General features: G+C 39.2%; 2 protein-coding genes across 9 annotated transcripts in view; one reads left to right on the top strand and one right to left on the bottom strand.

The window, feature by feature from the left end:
* BCAS4 (breast carcinoma amplified sequence 4) overlaps window positions 1-16,697 on the top strand; it is a 63,978-nt gene that overhangs the window by 36,366 nt on the left and 10,915 nt on the right. For all 4 annotated transcript variants that reach the window (XR_014698568.1, XM_084538009.1, XM_084538008.1 and 1 more), the window contains one exon: window positions 5,663-5,740. Coding sequence is in view for 3 of the 4 variants with exons in the window: in XM_084538009.1 (XP_084394135.1) it covers window positions 5,663-5,740 (78 nt within the window). In the remaining variant the exon portion in view is untranslated. The remainder of the gene's footprint in view (window positions 1-5,662; window positions 5,741-16,697) is intronic.
* The window catches only part of ADNP (activity dependent neuroprotector homeobox), a 30,997-nt gene continuing 24,464 nt past the window's right edge, over window positions 10,165-16,697 (bottom strand). For all 5 annotated transcript variants that reach the window (XM_084537964.1, XM_084537966.1, XM_084537963.1 and 2 more), the window contains 2 exons: window positions 16,270-16,362; window positions 10,165-14,371 (listed from right to left, as the gene is read on the bottom strand). In XM_084537964.1, coding sequence (XP_084394090.1) covers window positions 11,237-14,371; window positions 16,270-16,362 — 3,228 coding nt within the window. In that variant the 3' untranslated portion in view covers window positions 10,165-11,236. The remainder of the gene's footprint in view (window positions 14,372-16,269; window positions 16,363-16,697) is intronic.

Here is a 16,697-nt window from a genome sequence, read left to right as displayed (position 1 = left end):
TGAGGTATCTGGACAATATGATAGTAAACTATAAGCAATTAATGCAGTGGAAATGTTGGGCAGTGAAACGACTTTCTACTTTAGAAAAATTCGGATGTATAGAAGGTCAGATTTCAGTGCATTTACACAACTGGCTGGTAACAGCACTTTCTGGTGGGTGCAGACGGTTCGGCTGGGTGATGCCTTTTTGGACTCTGACCCGCTTTCACAGACTGTTCTATCCTCAGCCCCTGATTCAGAGTGGTTCCTTCTGAGAAGAATGTGCAGGTGAGGATTGGTTGTGCTCAGCATCAGAGCTGACGTGAAAAATATTGTGACTATTTCATAGTTTTCCCAAAACTGTCTCACAAGAGGCCACTAGCACTGTACTAGATGGACTGGCAATAATCAGAACAAGACTGGTTAGAAGAGTCAAAATTGCTAGTTTTTTATTCTTAAGTATTTTTTGATGTTGAACTTTAAATCTATTTTAGTTGAAGTTAAAAATATTTTACCATTGTTTTATAAAATGGTATATAAAAAAAAATAAGATTGATAGGGACCAAAATCAACATTTTTGAAATTTTGTGGGAAAATTTTGGCCTTTTAGTTAAAATGAAGATGTTTGCCTGATTTTGGAGCTGCCCAAAAAACAGCTTTCAATTTTTGCCTGGCTTTGATCATTCCTACAGTCTACATATCGATCTTAATACCCCTGAGAATGACCAAATCTGGAAAATAATTTCTGCCAGACAGGCAAGAATCAACTCGTATCTTTGATAGCAGAGTTTAAATTGTTGTTGCAGGTTTCTGCAGAGAAATGCTCCTTGAGCTGCGCTCCAGGAAGCTTTGGAGGTCCTCCACTGGAAGCTAACAGCAGCAAATATGTTTATTGGTGTCAAGGGAAAGGTGTTAGTGCTGCTTCAGGTGGTGGGCAGCAGATGTACGATAAATGGCTTCAGGAGCCGTGGAGACATGAATAGCACTTGAGGCAAAGTCAGCATCACGGCCCAGCAGTGTGGACATAATATTTTATTTTCATAGCTTTGAAGAGGCAGAACTGACCAGGAGCTCAGCTCAGGTGGATGAGGAATAGCTGCTCCCGTACAGCTATTGTTAATAAATCTGGCTGAGTTGAACTACCAAGGCTTTAAATGGGGTAGCCTTAAGTGAGGGTTTTTGTTTGCTTGCTTGCTTGTTTTTTGTCTTAAAAAAGGTGGTGGTGGGGGGTAGGGTGGTGTGTGCAATCTGGCACGATTGCTGTATTTTCTTCAAAGTAAGAATGGAAGTTCAAGTTGCTGACTAAGTTTCCAGAAATGCAGCATGTGAAAGGTTAACTTATTTTTTTCTGTAGGAAATAATATCCCTCCTCGTTTTCTCAGGTAATCTGCTATTTTCTGTCTGTGAAAATAGCTCAACGTTTTAGCTGGTAATGATCAGGCACACTGCAATAGCCCAGATAAACACACTGTTCGGAATAGGGTCAGAAATCCTCACAGTGATGCCACAGCTTTCTGCTGGTGCCCTTGCTGGCTGTGCCAGTGCCCCTGCACCCCAAGAAGCCCCCGCGGCCTGTGCTTGCCCACCTGCTTCTGCCATGGGCTCCCAGGCGATGGGATGGGCTCCATCCCTGTCCCTGCTCTGCCTGGGGGTGCAGAGGGAAAGAGCCAGGGAGAGCTGGGTGAATTGTCTGGCTGGGCTGGGCTCACGGCCCCTCAGGGGTGGATGCCCTACATCTGCCTCAGCAAAGCACTACCAAAGTGGATCACTGGAACATCTTTTAGATACTTAAATAGCAAGGCAACAATGTCCTGTGTCCACCCCAAGAATTCTTGCAGCACTTGCCTTCAGTGTAAGGTTGCCGTGCCGGAGCTGAGGCAAGCTGACTGAAGGCTGCCTATGAAAATTAAGCCAGCCGACACGTTCAGCACAGCATTTGTATTTTTCTTCAACAGAATGTGGAATCTGCCTGTGAATTAAGCTGTTTCCTGGAGGTGATATAATCTGTAAGCGATCACCTTTTGACCCAACTTCGCCATTCTGATGCTAGGGTGCAGTTGTCAGAGTAACCACAAAGCTCTTAAATGGGTCATCTTCGTACTCCTCTCATGTCTTTTGCTCTCCCAGCTGGGGGCTTGCGTTTTAGGGGCTTCAAACTGATTTTCTCAAGGGGTGCTTTTAGTGCCTTGGATAGTAAGTCACACAACTTGTCTCCCTGGATGACTGGGCTGCCTGTCGAAGTGTAACGCGCTGAAGTCTCTGGAGCTGCCACCAGAAGTTTTAATCTTTCAGGCGTGATTGTACATGCCACTTCCTTTAGTTGCCTGCAAGTGCAGAATTACTGCGTGCACTTTATTTTTCAAAAGCACTCTCGAGTGCTTTAAGCTTTTCATTTCTGCTACTTCATCTAGCTTCATCTAAACCTGCTATTCTTCCTTCCAAATGCTAAATTCCTCTATCATTTCTTTATTCCTTATTTCCTCAGTTTATTCACTTGTTGTTGGATCTTTAAGTTAATGGCTTCCACGTTTGGGAGAAAAGCTGCAGTATGAGGCATCCCAACAGAGCTCTGTTTCCCACTCGCGTTTCACTGACTTCCCTACTTGTTAGCTTCCTTCTCCTGGTTAGAAACTCCAGGGCAGTTGCAGATTGGGCTGCAACTGTGCCTAGATTTAGACAGATATGCGTGCTTTGTTTTTCGTGTTGTTATAGGCTGTTCTCGAAGGGGACTTCAGTGGGGTTCGGTAGTGCTGGATACCATTCTGTTGTGCTAAAACGTGTTTTGGCTTGAAATACCCAATGTCGTAAATGTTCAGTTTTGAAATGCTGAGCAAGCTTCCTGCTAGTGCCAGGTGTAAGGATTACAGCCCTGTCAGTGCTGCTGCTGGAATTCAGGTGCAGGGCAAAGCTGCTGGACTGCGCTCAGCTGTCTGAGACCTGACCTGAGACAAGTTAGAGGAGAAATAAGGATTTGTGTGTCAGCACGCAGTAGGTGCCTTAGGCGCTCACAGAGGCCAGCGAGATGACAGCTCCTTGTCCTGAGGCCTTTATAGCTGGGATTAGACACAAGCACGGCTTATGGCCACCTGGCCTTCAACAAACTGCTGTTGTAGGCACTGCCAGCAGCGGTTTTAATTTATGGTATGGATGCCATCCTAATGAGAGCACCAACTTTCTAAGAACCGTAATCCAGCTTGTATTATATTGTGACAGACATAAATCAAATGATCTGGAGGTGAAAAGCCATTTGTTGCCACTTAAGTCTTTATTTTTTTATGACTTTAATAGGCTTTGGAATTTCAAGCCACCCCCTCTCCTCCCGTTTTCCTTTCCCCCTTCTTAGCTAGCAACTGTATTGCTTTTTCTTTAAGCTTCAAAGCAGCCTGACCACAAAGGAATTATTTCATCTTCAGTATGTGTGATGTGTGCAGCACAGATTCCCTGTGCCCTTGTCTTTTAACCCTGCATGGCATTTGTACATTGTGAAGGAGAGCTTTTCTCAGACCCGTTCCTTGTAAAATGCTGTCAGGTTGTAGGGATCAGTATCTTTGCCTCTCATTTACTATTGAGAGTCCAAAGCATCTTAGTACTGCACTGTGAACGCAGGCGATTGTTACAGCTTGTTTTTTCCTCTCCTTTCTGTTTTGCAGACATGAGCCTAGTTGCTAGTAGTACTGCATGATCGATTCCGATTCTTTGTCTTCTCTTACTCAGTGGTTTTGACTGGCTGTTGATTTTCAATCTCAGGTGGAAAAAAATTGATTGCCTTCTACATTAAAGAGTCTAGAATTCTGCCCGTTAAAAGGAGCTTATCTCCTGCTTGGATCTGCACATAAAACCTGCAAAGCTACATATGTCTGTTGATGATTTGCACTAAGTGTTTCTCTCCCATAGCAAGGTTTATATTTTCTAATATCTGGTAAGTGTCCTCCGAGAACGTGGTCTTGTTCTCCTAGATGGCCAATGGAGAGTTTGTCAGCAGAACCCCAGTCATCCTGTCTGCTTTGACAATGATAGCAGAGCAATGCAGCTTAGGTACCTGGTTCCTAGATCATTATATAAATTAATATTTCTGTCTTAAATCGTGCCTAGATGTATGTGGAGAGACAGCATCTATTCCAATGTATTACCAGTGGAATATCAAGAAATTTATGTAAACAGAATTGAAACACAACTGAAAATTAAATACAGATCAATGTGAAGATTACATCTACCTAGTAAACTGTTTTGTGGAAATATACATTACGTTTAGAGCCTGAAGACCTTTAGCTTTATGGAGGGTTAGGTTCTTAATTTGCCGTTGAGACTGTGATTTTAGCTAGAGGTTTGAATAGTTGCACTGTAGAAATATTATTTGATCCTCCTCAGTACAGGATTAATCAATTATTTGAATTCTTCAAAACCCCACAAGCAAAACTAAATCCCTCTCTATATTTCTTTAGTCAGTCTTTTCCAGTGTTACTAATTTGCATTTTCTGTGCTTTAAAACTGATTTCCCCTGTGTTCTACTCTATTTTTAGCTGTTCAATATTAATCCAGCTAAGGTGATTGCTAAGCTAAGACTATAGAATCAGGTGTGAAAGCCTGATTCTACATTTTCAGAATTGTTTACAGAGCCAGTTATCTTGTATTGGAAAATAACTTTAATTATGAGATGCTGCAGGGTTTTTCCCCCCCCATCTCTCTTGTACAAGAGATCAAGAACACATGTGCAAAATATAGGTGATCAAGAATCCACATCACCTGTATTTAGGAGTAAGACTCATTTTCACCATTGTTCATATGGAATGCACCTGGTTTGAAGTTACTAGCTAGAGGTCCCTCATCTTTTCACAGCATTATGGATTCCCAAGATATGTATTGCAAAAGCAGGAGATTAAATGAAAAACATTTGTAACTTTACCATTCCAGTTCCTGGTGCTCTTACCTGTTTTAGAGTAGCATGTTTTGAAAGAAAGCTGCTTCCCCCACCTCCAAAAAAAAAAAAAAAGTATTTGGCATAAAGGCACAAACGCAATAAAGCTACCTTACGGAGGAGTGTAACTTCCCCTGGTGCTAAAATTTGAACATACTATTTAACTACGTAAGTACTGTAGTTACAACAGGCTGTGGTTAAATATGCATTCTAGGATGCAAGGTGCAAAATCGAAGTAATCATCAGCATATCCTTGAACCAGAGCAAGTAGAGAACTCATTTTAAAAGCAGACAAAACCACAACTTTCTAATGGTGGGAAGTATAGTGTCCTTCATGAAGTAAAGCAGAATATAGAGTGGAAGGCTTTTTTGTTTTTGAGTTGCAGCTTTAAACAATTAACTTTAACATTAAAGGAAAAGGAAGTTGAGAGATACGGTTTGCAAGCATAGTACATCATGAAGTCATTTTCCATTTGGAGCCTACCATGTCTTTTGCCAGAGCACACTAAGTAGTACGTTTGAATTCAAGCAATTTCTAAATGTGTACCTACCTTTACAGTGAGATAATGGTTAGCAGCAGGATACCTGCTCTCCATTCTTTTGATTGACATTCATGCAAGCTACTAAAGGTTTAATCAAGCCACTTCATCATCCACATCTTCTTCCTCAGTTGGAATGCAGCTCCAGTGCATATTCTGAAGAATCCCTCAAGGTATTATTTCCTGTTGTTTAACAATAAGATTAATTTCTGTGCTGTTTCTGTTTCAGAGTCATCCTCCATCAGTAGCACACTCCTATGATCTGCCAAAACTCTACAGAACTGAAGACTATTTTCCTATGAACTACGTAGGTACCAAATACCCAAACCACTAATTTGTGTCTCCCAACAGCTTTTTAGAAAAGGCTGGGTTTGTTCTTATGGCTCATGCTTCTTTCTAATGACAAAGTAACCATTACATGCCAGATCTTTGGTTTGTATTTCGATGAGCAGCTAAAGCTTTCCAATTGTACTGTGGCCATACAGAGTCTGGAACATTTATTCTAAGATTTGGTCACAGTAGCTTTCACTATAAGCTTACTAAATCAGCAAAGAAAATACACAAAAACTTACTTTGTTTACCCTCACATTATTATAATTAAAATGATCAGGTTTAAGAGCATGCTAGTATAGCATGCTAACAGTATCAATACAACTTGTTAATAAGCCAGCTTCACAAATGTTCGGGTTTTACAAGGCAGAATAAAATAAGTATCAAAATTTAAGAATTCAATAAACCACATGTGGCTGGAGCTTCCAGCATTCCTCTTCAAATGAGGGGTAGGGTTTTAAAAGCTGTTGTGTAACGTAAGTTGAATGGTGTGAATAAACTTTCTGCAAAGTTATTATGGACCTTTGGATGTGCCATTTTGTAATGAAGATTCTATTTAACCAGCACTGAAGGAGCATAGTTCAACATCCCACCCGTAGCTTTTTTTGTTTTTTTTTTTTTGGACTGCAAAGTATGTCTAGGGCAATCAAAAATACCCCGCTCCCTTGTCTGAACAGAAAACATTAGAAAGAGATGGTTATATACTTAGAAGATACTCGTCTCCCTTATACACAGAAAATCTCACTATGGCAACAATGAGGGGGGTATTGGCTGAGATGGTAGATTGCTTCTGAAAAATAAACAATTTTAGATGATTGGCTTTGCATATAGCACAATTTGGAGAAACAGAAATAAATGCTCTTTAATGGAGGATCCAATGTAAATACTGGAAAAGGAGAGGAAAAAAAAGGAAAAAAATCTTACGGTGAAAGTAAAGCTACATGGCTTTGAGTAACCATGGAGACCAATGCTTTTCTGATGCAGAAATAAATGAACTCAACCTTTTCATATTTATTAGTGGAACTGATGATGGGAGATAAAGTTGAATTAAAATATAAAGCAATAGAGAGACCTAGTCAATGTCTCTGCCCCTGCAATGCAGGTTATTGAAATGGATTATTACAAATGAACTGGTATTATAGAGAGGAAAATTAATTATGAAGGTAACAAAATACTCTAATTATACCAACCCATTTATCCAAATAGCAGCAGCTTTATTATCAGAAATGAAGAGACAGTACAGACACCATGCTCCTGACATTTTTTTTTGGTTCTGATGAAAAATTGAAATAAACTTTTTTTACCTTAGTAGTGTTTGTAATATACATACTACAAAATGGATTACTGTATTAGCAGGTATTTAAAATTACTAATTTTTTGGTGATAATGATAGAAAGTTAGCATGAAAATACTGGGTAAATATTCAGGTTTCTGTCTTGCTGAAGGGTCAAGCATTAATTGGCAAGTTGTTGCAGAAACGTTTCAGCTGGACAGAGGATGGCAGTGTTAAATGTCACTTGTTCAGTAAGATTAAGAGCTTGTGAAGTACAACTTCAATGCAGATATTTCTGGAACATCATGTAAAAGATTTTGACCTGAGTACAAATGCTAGTGTATATGAAGTGCTAATTCACAGTACCTGAAGGAAAATGCTGAGATCAAGTGTGACATTAGTGTATGGTGCTGCTGATAGAAAACTAGCTTAGCAAAAGCTGTCTCTCTGTTCCTGCTGGAAAATAACTGTTTAGGTTGGATGAAAGCTCGTGTTCTGTAACCATGCTTCAAGGAGGGAAGGGGAAGGGATGGAAGCAGAGTATAGTAAAGAAATGGGAAAAGTGTCCTTGTTGAAGCAGTATGTGTCAGCTGCAGGTCAGTGCAGTAAATGATGGTCCAAAATTACTGCTATTACAAACCCATAGAAATAGATTGTGTCATATAAAAATGCAGCTACCCCTAACCATCTCAGGCTGTCCTCACCTGTCTCAGGCATTTGTCAAAAGTCAAATTACCAGGCCACACTTTTTTTGTTGTGCAAAGCTGTCTTGTGTCTAGAAACAAAGTGTATGGTGATGTCCTCCTGCCTCCTCACACAGTTAAACCTTCAGATTTCAGGTAACATGTTTAGGATGAAGCCAAAGTTAACTTTGCTTCAATTCAGGTAAACTGTCTGATGCAAATTACGTAGCATATTCTTAAGTTAATGATCTTCCTGCTATATTGTGCTGGCCAAAGCCAGCAGACTTAATGGGTCAGCTTGAGCTGGCTACTCTGCATGCACAGCTGGCATGTTTCTGGAGTTCTGCTAAAGAACTTTAGTAAGGTATGTAAACACTGGGTAACTTCCACCTCACACAACTATAATAGTGTGATAACCTAAGATTACGCAAACTGGATTTAAGGTTTCTCTAGTTTTATTGGCCTGTTCCTCTTCTGCTTTTTGACTTCCTCAAAAACAAAATGTGTGGTTTGCCTCAAATCTAGAAAGGAATTCTTGCCTAGACTAATACTCAGATTTTAAAAGTAACTTGTTTGAAATACTCAAGGCTTATGCTAAAAGTGAAACAACCCTATCCTTAATATTTCTGGTAAGTAACATTTTTATGCAAGACCTTTAATCACTACATAAAATTGTATTTCTTATTAATGGCATTTTCTGGCAAATAAAACACTTCTAATGACTTCATATTTCAGTCTCACTATTCACTGACTACAACCAGGAGCTCAGACTTTAGAAATTTGGCCTGAACTGTAAACTTCACCAATGTGAAGTAACCTTGATGGATACTGAGACAAATATGATGCAAAGTCATAAAGTGATTTTTACTTAACAGATAAAAAAGCTCTTAAATGGTAGTGCAGCAACCTTTAAGTTGTGTGGTTTTTGGTTTTTGTTTTTTTGTTTTCTAAATTAACCTCTTAAAGCCTAGGTGAAACGACACTCTACAAATTCTGAAATGTCATGTATTCAGACAGTCCCTTGTGCAACAGGAACACAACCAAGTATTCTTGTCAGGGAACAGCCTTTTCTGGGACTCCAAATAGTTGGTGTTGCTGGAAAAGAAACACCACCTGGTATCTATAAGGAGTAGTTAAGTCTCATTTGACCTTACTGTAAAGGTATTTTCCATGCAAGAGATTATAAAGCCTGATAACAAAATGAGAGTTGAGGCTCTTGTTTTGAGGCTCTAGTTTTCCTTTTAAGACAGAGAGGCCCTAAGAGCTCATCTACTGATGTAAACATCAAAAACATTTTTCCTGTATTGTTCCTAAAAGTTACCTTAACACGAGCGTATCGGTAGGACCCAGTCCAACATCTCTACCTCTCAGTTAAAAAAGCAGTATGGAAGCCTTCTGTGAAAGGGTAAAAAAGATCCATAAGCAAAGCTAAATCAACTTCAGCTAAAGGTAACTGTTTTCAGACACAAACAACAAAAAAGGAATACTCTTTCCAAAGAATGTCAGCAGCACAAGTTAGTTGCAGAACAGGAGAAGATAAAAATATTTTTGGATTTGGCTTATATAGTAGCTTGTTTGTTATAGTAGTGGAAAGTACAATTTATACTTACCCAAAATTGCTATAGAAATGTATACATTTCTAAAGATCTCTGTGAAACAGTTTTGCTACTTAAAATGCTGAACAAAACTACTTCCTCCTTTAGCACATTCATGACAATTTCACAAGTAAATTTAAATCTTGTTAAGAAAGTATTTTGTTATTTTATTAGACATATGCCTAAATCAGGCTCATTGCTGTACTTAACAATAGCTTTGTTCTCAACACAATTAAATCCCTTCTGTAACTGATTATCTCAGTGAAGTTTTGGGTATGTAGCTGTCTTGTATTGCACACTTGCCAGAATGCCAAAACGACCAAACCAATAATAAATCTTAAACATAAAAATCAGTTTAAGTATTCAAATTACTTTTTCTTTATAAAAAAAAAAAAAAAAAAAAAGCTGTAGCTTGCAAGGCATGCTCCTTTGTGTTTAAATGGTAAGTATTCAAATACCTTCCCTATCCCCTACCCTGAATGCACAGTGCTTCAGAGGGAGACAAAGTTCTAGGTAACTTTTTAATATGTGAAAGGATCTTCATTAGTATATAAAGGGATGAAAAATGCAAGTAGTTCATAGACTGTTTCTCAAGGATGCAGAACTACAACCACTATAACTTTATTTATAAAGTAGTGTTCTAGAATGCTAAAGACAAATTCAGACAAAGTTAGTTTTGTAGGATTTTTCAATGTCCTTGAAGACATCAGTCTATCCAGTAAGAAAATACTATACATACATGCTCCTGCAGAGCTGTGGAGCACTTTTTGGACAAGGGGAAAAAAAAAAAAAGTAGCACTGCGGGATTTACCAAACAGGCATATGGCACTTGCATGTAATAAAGCAAATATTTACATTAAGCACAATACAGCAATTTATTTAGATGCTTAAATGAAGAATACAAAGGGAAATAAAGATCACAAAATTATACATACTACAACAGTGTGTCATATATTAGATGGTATAAATGAATACAACACCTTGTTGGTGTTAACTAAAGATAAAACTAAATATCCAAAACACAGCACTTTTGTTTCAGTGTGCTGCTTCAACACAATACACTTTTATACAGATCTAAAAGGTGTCAAAATTAGTAGCTGCAAACTTGTTTCTTGCATGTGATTTTTCTTTTTTAGCTTAAAAGATTTCAGAAAATGGCTCTGAAATACGTTTATCATCAGTTGTAATGTCAAGGATATTCAGAACAAGAAAATTCTATAATACAATAGAGTCCAGATATATTTTATGTTGCTGGGCTCTGTTTTTGAGATTGTACAAGGTTATGTGCAAAAACTAAGTTTGTCAAAAGTCATACTATAGCAGTTTCAAGCTTTTGCTAGGTAAACTAGATACAGCATTTATTACACAGCAGGGCAACACTAAAAAAGAGAAACAAATCTATGATGGGTACACAAGAACAATTTCATAAGCTTCACTTGAATAGGTCTAAAAGACTGTACAAATATACATTTCAACTATTCAGAATGATACATGAAAAAAATCAATTTCCCCATAGTCTACTATACACGTTGAACTGGTAGTTTGTACGTTGGCCCTACACTACCATGTGAAAAAGGGTAATGTTTAAAAAGACATACAACTGAACATGTACAAGAGTGAAATAAATGTTGAAAATGCAGATAAAACAAACCTCTGCTTTTCTCTGTGTGCATTCTGGAGCCACCGGCTTATCTGTTTTCACATTAAGTTACTGTGCTCGTCCCAGCAGGTATTCTCAAGCGAGATTAGCCAACAGCATCCTTACAGAACCACTGGAGTAACAGCGGCCTCGAACACCACTCACCATGACCTAGCACTTGAAAGGCAGTACCAGTTAGAATTTAAGCTTAGCAGTCATACTGAAATGAAAGTGTTTAGACAGTTGTAGAGCGGGTATTACTGACACTTCTGCATCAAGCAGCTTATGCTTGCTGGCTACTCAGCTCCACACCGGTTAAGCTGCTGTGAATTGGTTCTGCTACCCCGTCAGTCACACTGTCAAACTGATCTCCGTCCTCACTGTCAATTGTGCTATTCTGCCATTCCATCTGCTGATTTGACAAGCTCTCCTCAATCTCTGATGCATTTTTCCATTGCGACTGGTCCTTAGACCAAAACTCTTCTACTTTTCCATAGGAACGATTCTTCCACTTTGACTGTTCTTCATCACTTTCAGATCCACCCTCTTTTGTCTCAACAGTCGGTTTACTGCTACCAGCATCTTCACTTTGGGAGGATTCATCTGTCCACACTTCTGGTTTTACTTCTGATGTATTATCTTCAAAATCTGAAACCTGCTGAGAACCAGGCCCACTTTCAGACTGCGAAGCTCCATCTTTCCATTCAACAGCATCATCTTGCTCATCCTGATCACCTTCACTATCTGAAACATCACCCACCAGTTTTGTTGGCTCGTCAGCAGAAATCTCTTCATATTTAGAGCTTTCCTCTTGTTTTTGATCAGATTTCTCTGGAGACTGTAAAGTATTTTCTTCAATGATTTCCTTGGATATGCTGTCATCTGGGTTCTCCACTGTGCTATCAGAAGAGGCTTTCCCACCAATGTCAGAAATATGTGGACCAAATGGACTACCGCTTTCATTGTATTCCTCTTCTATATTCTCATAGCTGTCTGAGGAACTTTCATTGTCTTTTTCTATGTTTATTTTTTTGTCAACAGTCTTACTAACATTGACTCTGGAATTCTTTTCATCGTGGTTTTCAAACAGCCATTCAGCATCAAAATCCATTTCGTGCTTAACTTTGTTTAGTTCTTTCATGTTGAAACCAAGCAACACACCAGGTTTATATTTTTCACAATCTCTAACACATTTCTTCCTTTTGTTGCTAAAGTGAGACGCGATATCAGACTTCCAGAGCCACAAACTGGCAGCCAGCTTTTCAATCTCTCTCCTAGTGGGATATGGTTGCTTATTAAAATACTTTGTGAGAAATGTTTTCCTGGCTTCGTAGGAATCATCTTCATGACCCTTGGGGTCCAATGCTAGAACTACAGGTTCTTCAGGCTTCTCCTCAAAGGCAGAGGGGGAGTCATCATCATCCATTTTCCTTCTTTTCATCAGGGAGAACTCCATGTGTTCGTAAGTACGTTTTACAGGTGCTACAGCTGGAGACTGGCCTAGCCGAGATGACGAAGTACCTTTGTCCTGGCCGTTCTGAGTCTTCCCAACACCTCTGCAGTGAACAAGGTGCAGCGTTATAGTTGAGGCAGTCATGTTACTGGTATATACCCCAAGGCAATGAATGCATTTGTAGGTTAGCTTTTTCTCAACTGGATGAACTGTCTGAATAACTTGATGCCTCTCTCGTAAATGATGTGCAAGTGCATCAGAGATGGGTCCTTTTAGGATTGAAAAGCACAGAGGACACAGAGTTTTCCCTACGTCTTTTTTGTAGGGAACTGCCGCTTGTGGGGAACTTTTTACAGGTACATCAGACTTCTCCTGCATTTTTGGCTGTGGTTTGGGAGGAACGGGGGGAGTATTCTGAGCATGGTAAGCTACAGATTCAGCAGGAGCATCTCTCAAGTTGTAGGTGGTTACAAGTAGATGGATGTTCGTGTGACTGCCCTGCTGCAGCGTCAAATCAAATGTTAGAGTGGAATCAGTCTTAGGTCCCATTTCTTCATCAACATGAACCATTCGCATATGAGCAGCCATCTTTTCAACATCATTGAAGGTTGACCGGCAATACGGACAAGACAGACCGTGTATTAGCATATGGTTAAGCAATGTATCAGTGGGTAAATAGCGATTACAGTATAGACATTTGCTAGTGAAATTGTGTATTTTCATTATATAGTTAGCTACTGCAGGCACCTTTTCAGCCTTGTGCTCCTTTTCAAAGTGGACACTATACACATTTTCAGGAAACAGCTCATTACAGATTGTACAGATTTTCCACTTTTGTGTGGATGATGTATTGACAGCAGAAGGACCTGTAGCAGCTACGGGAGATTTTGAGCCAGACTGACCTAATACTCTTGAAGCTGCCTGTGACTGAGATAATGATGTTTGTTTCAACTGGGCTGATGAAAGAGAGGACGAATTGGCAGACTGAAGAGAGTATCTTGCTGAGGCCTGTGACCTCTGTTCCCCTCCAAGCGTGTAAGGCCTTCCATTGCCACTTGAAAACTGTTTCATTGTTTGAGACTGCTGTGAAAGAGAAACTGGTGCATTACCACTTAAGTTTAACCTCCCCCCTGGCTGACCAACATAGCTTGGCGGTACTGATTTGACTCCGTAGTTGTTTTGCTGTAGGTGAACGTTTGACATCATATTCACTCCTGCGGAATTTAACGTAGGCTTTGGTATAGTGAGTCTGTTCATCATCTGTTGGGATGAAAGAGATCGAACACTTCCAGGGGAAAGGGGACCCATCCTCTGAGGGAGTCCCATAGGCTTTTTATCCTGTGGTTTTGGAGCTATTAGCATCAAAGGTTTCGATCTTGGAACCACTACGTTAGTGTGACCTATCATTGCAGTTACCTGATATCCTATACGTTCGTGGTCTTCGATAACATGCTGTACTAAAGCTTCGTATGATTTCGGCATAAAAAGGCATCGTTTGCAGTGAATACTACCCTCCTCCCGGGTACTGGAACTTAATGGAACTGCACCATTGAGCGACTTCTCACCTCCCTTTGCTACGTAAGGAGCAGCTACATGCTGAAAATGTTCCCTGTAAATGTGCTTTCTAACTATTTCATACAGAGGATCTCGGTAAGTGCACTTCTTACAGTAATAAACAGCTTGTTCTACACTGTCAGCCTGCTTAGGTTTAAGGCTATCATGTTTGTTTTTATCTTTAAAAGTGCTGATGCCTCCACTTGGTGTATTGGCATTTGGAGCATGAAATATTTTAATGTGCGTTTCCAAAGTCTTTTTGTCCGCATTGAAAGTACAGTAAGGACAATTAAGGAGAATCCGATTTTCAAAGTCTTCACTATGAACATTCCGGAAGTGGCTTTTGTAGGCTGAAAAGAACTTCGAGGAAAATGGACATGCACTGCAGCAAAAGGGCTTTGTCCGATAGTCCTTAAAACAAACAACAAAGCAGAAACTGAATATGGAAAAGCAGTTTTTAAAAACGGAAATTCTGTGAATTTCTCTAAACAACTATAGTCTCACAACCTACTGCAACCACCTCAAACATTTAGATTTATTCCCTGCAATTTTGGGCCTACAGATTAGGCCAAGTTCATCATCTGAACATACATGAGGTGCTAAGCGCCAGTATAAAAGGTCTTCAAGAGTTTAACCGTAAACCCAGCATGTAAGGCTAGATCATAAACATCTTTCTCCTCCAGCCAACAGAAGCTGCATTCCCTGCAGCTGAGCACGGACAAGTTCACCATAATCTCATTTTTTGGGGGGCAAAAGAAAGCATGGTTGTTGGAGTCCAATGAGACAGTATCAAGACCTGAGTTACTTCCCATCAAAATTTGCTAAACATTCATAGGTGTAAGACAAATACAAAATATTAGCTAGTTCAGTCTCCTAATCTATTACAAACTGTAAGATGAAACACACTCTTCAAAACTTATTTTTGGTGTGCAAACAGAGTTAAGCTAAGTTACATTCTAAGGCCACACAAGCCCTTAAAGCAACCATACCTTTTCCTTCTGATCAAAGCACAATCCTGAACTCTAAAACAATCTTGGATGGGGGGAAGGAAAAAAAAGGGATATTTGAAAGTTCCATACTTGCCTACTTTCCCTGCTCCCTCAATCTGTTATATTTAACACGTTGCTGATGCAGTTCTTGTCATCTGTTGTAACAGGAACTAAAACTGCACTGGCCTCAGAGATAGCCACAAGCAATCTGACATTTCAGATGAGTTAAGATATGAAATTCACATAGTTACAAACATTCGTCATGTGTGTCAAACATGTTACACACAGATGATTTAAAGTAGCTAGAGCTGTAGACTTCCTTTGTATAAGTAGGAATATATGCTTCTGTCCACCTTCTGAAGCCTCACATCTGGTAGGCTGGAGACGCGATACAAAAACTAAAACACTGTCTCCTTTTATATTAAGGTTCTTATTCTGGAATTAAGTAGAAAAAAGCACAACATCAGTGTATTTTATGGAACACAGTAATAAAGGGCTATTTTTAGACCAACACCACCACTAGAAATCCATCATAATATGGTTTCCCATTTCCTGTAACAAACAATACCCAGTCTTTCAGATGCTGAAGAAAGGGCTTATTTTATAGAGAGATTTCTCACCTTCTCACCGTTCTGTAAATGCTGACATTACTCTATATTGCACCATTCGTAGAGCCTATTGCAATCTATACCTTAATACACTATGTGTTAAACCAGGAAAATCAAATAAGTAACTGTAATAGTATCATTCCCTCCTACTTCCAGGTCAATTCAGATCTCCTTTATTACTGACTCAAGTATCTAAAAAGGAAGACTTCTAGTGTCATTTAATTCACTGTGTAGAACTGCATATGTCTAAACCAAACCTCAGTCAGATTATGAGAATCCTCAGATGTGGCAAACAGCTACAACAATAGTGGAGAGAGAGGCTGTTAGGTTCATTTAAAGTTTTTCTGAAATGATTAAAACATATTTAAGAAAAGGTAACAAAATTAAACACAAAATACAAAATAGTTGATCTTCTGACTGGAAGGAAGGTGAATTTGTACTAAGCTTGAAAACAGATGGCCTATTAGCATGCAGTTGTCAAAGGATAAGATTTTGTCACCAATGCTTTCTTCAATATTCGGTTATCAATACGTACTAAAAGACTGAGATCATTGCTTCTAAAAAAATGAAAAGAAAAAAAGGGGTTTTGCTATCTGTTAAAGTGAAGGCAACTGAGCAATGGGTAAAACTGCAGGGAAAGCTCTTGGCATAATTGCAGAATACCCTTTAACCATCTTTAGAACTGGATTTGTCAAGATAAACCATTACCAACCTGATTTTTTGTAAGCGATGGGTCCCACAATCCTACATCTTCCCATGTAGTGTTTTTCAAATAGAAGTCATTAGGTTCAAACTGCTTAAAATCCTAGAGAAGGGGAAGATGGGAAGAGAGCACAGATAATCAAAACCCAAGACCAACTGCTCCCTTAAGCAACTCTTGCAAGCATCCATGCGATCCTCTCTCAAGTGCTGCTGGCAAATAGTAGAGAACATTAATTCAAGGAAATCTGTATATTTAAATGCATTATTTGGAGGTAAATAGCTGTAAATAGTCTCAATAATATAAAACACATGAACTATTTTTTTTTTCTTTACACATTCTCCTAATTAGCCCAAGGCTGTCATTACATACCCACCCTATTTTCAAAAGCAGTCACTGAAATAGTAATAGCTGGTTAATGCTACACGTTTAAGATCTTA

This window comes from Aythya ferina (assembly GCF_964211825.1).
Source record: "Aythya ferina genome assembly, chromosome: 16".
NCBI classification, from domain to species: Eukaryota; Metazoa; Chordata; class Aves; order Anseriformes; family Anatidae; genus Aythya; species Aythya ferina.
The sequence above is the reverse complement of the archived record's forward strand: the minus strand, read 5'-3'. Positions and strand labels throughout refer to the sequence as shown.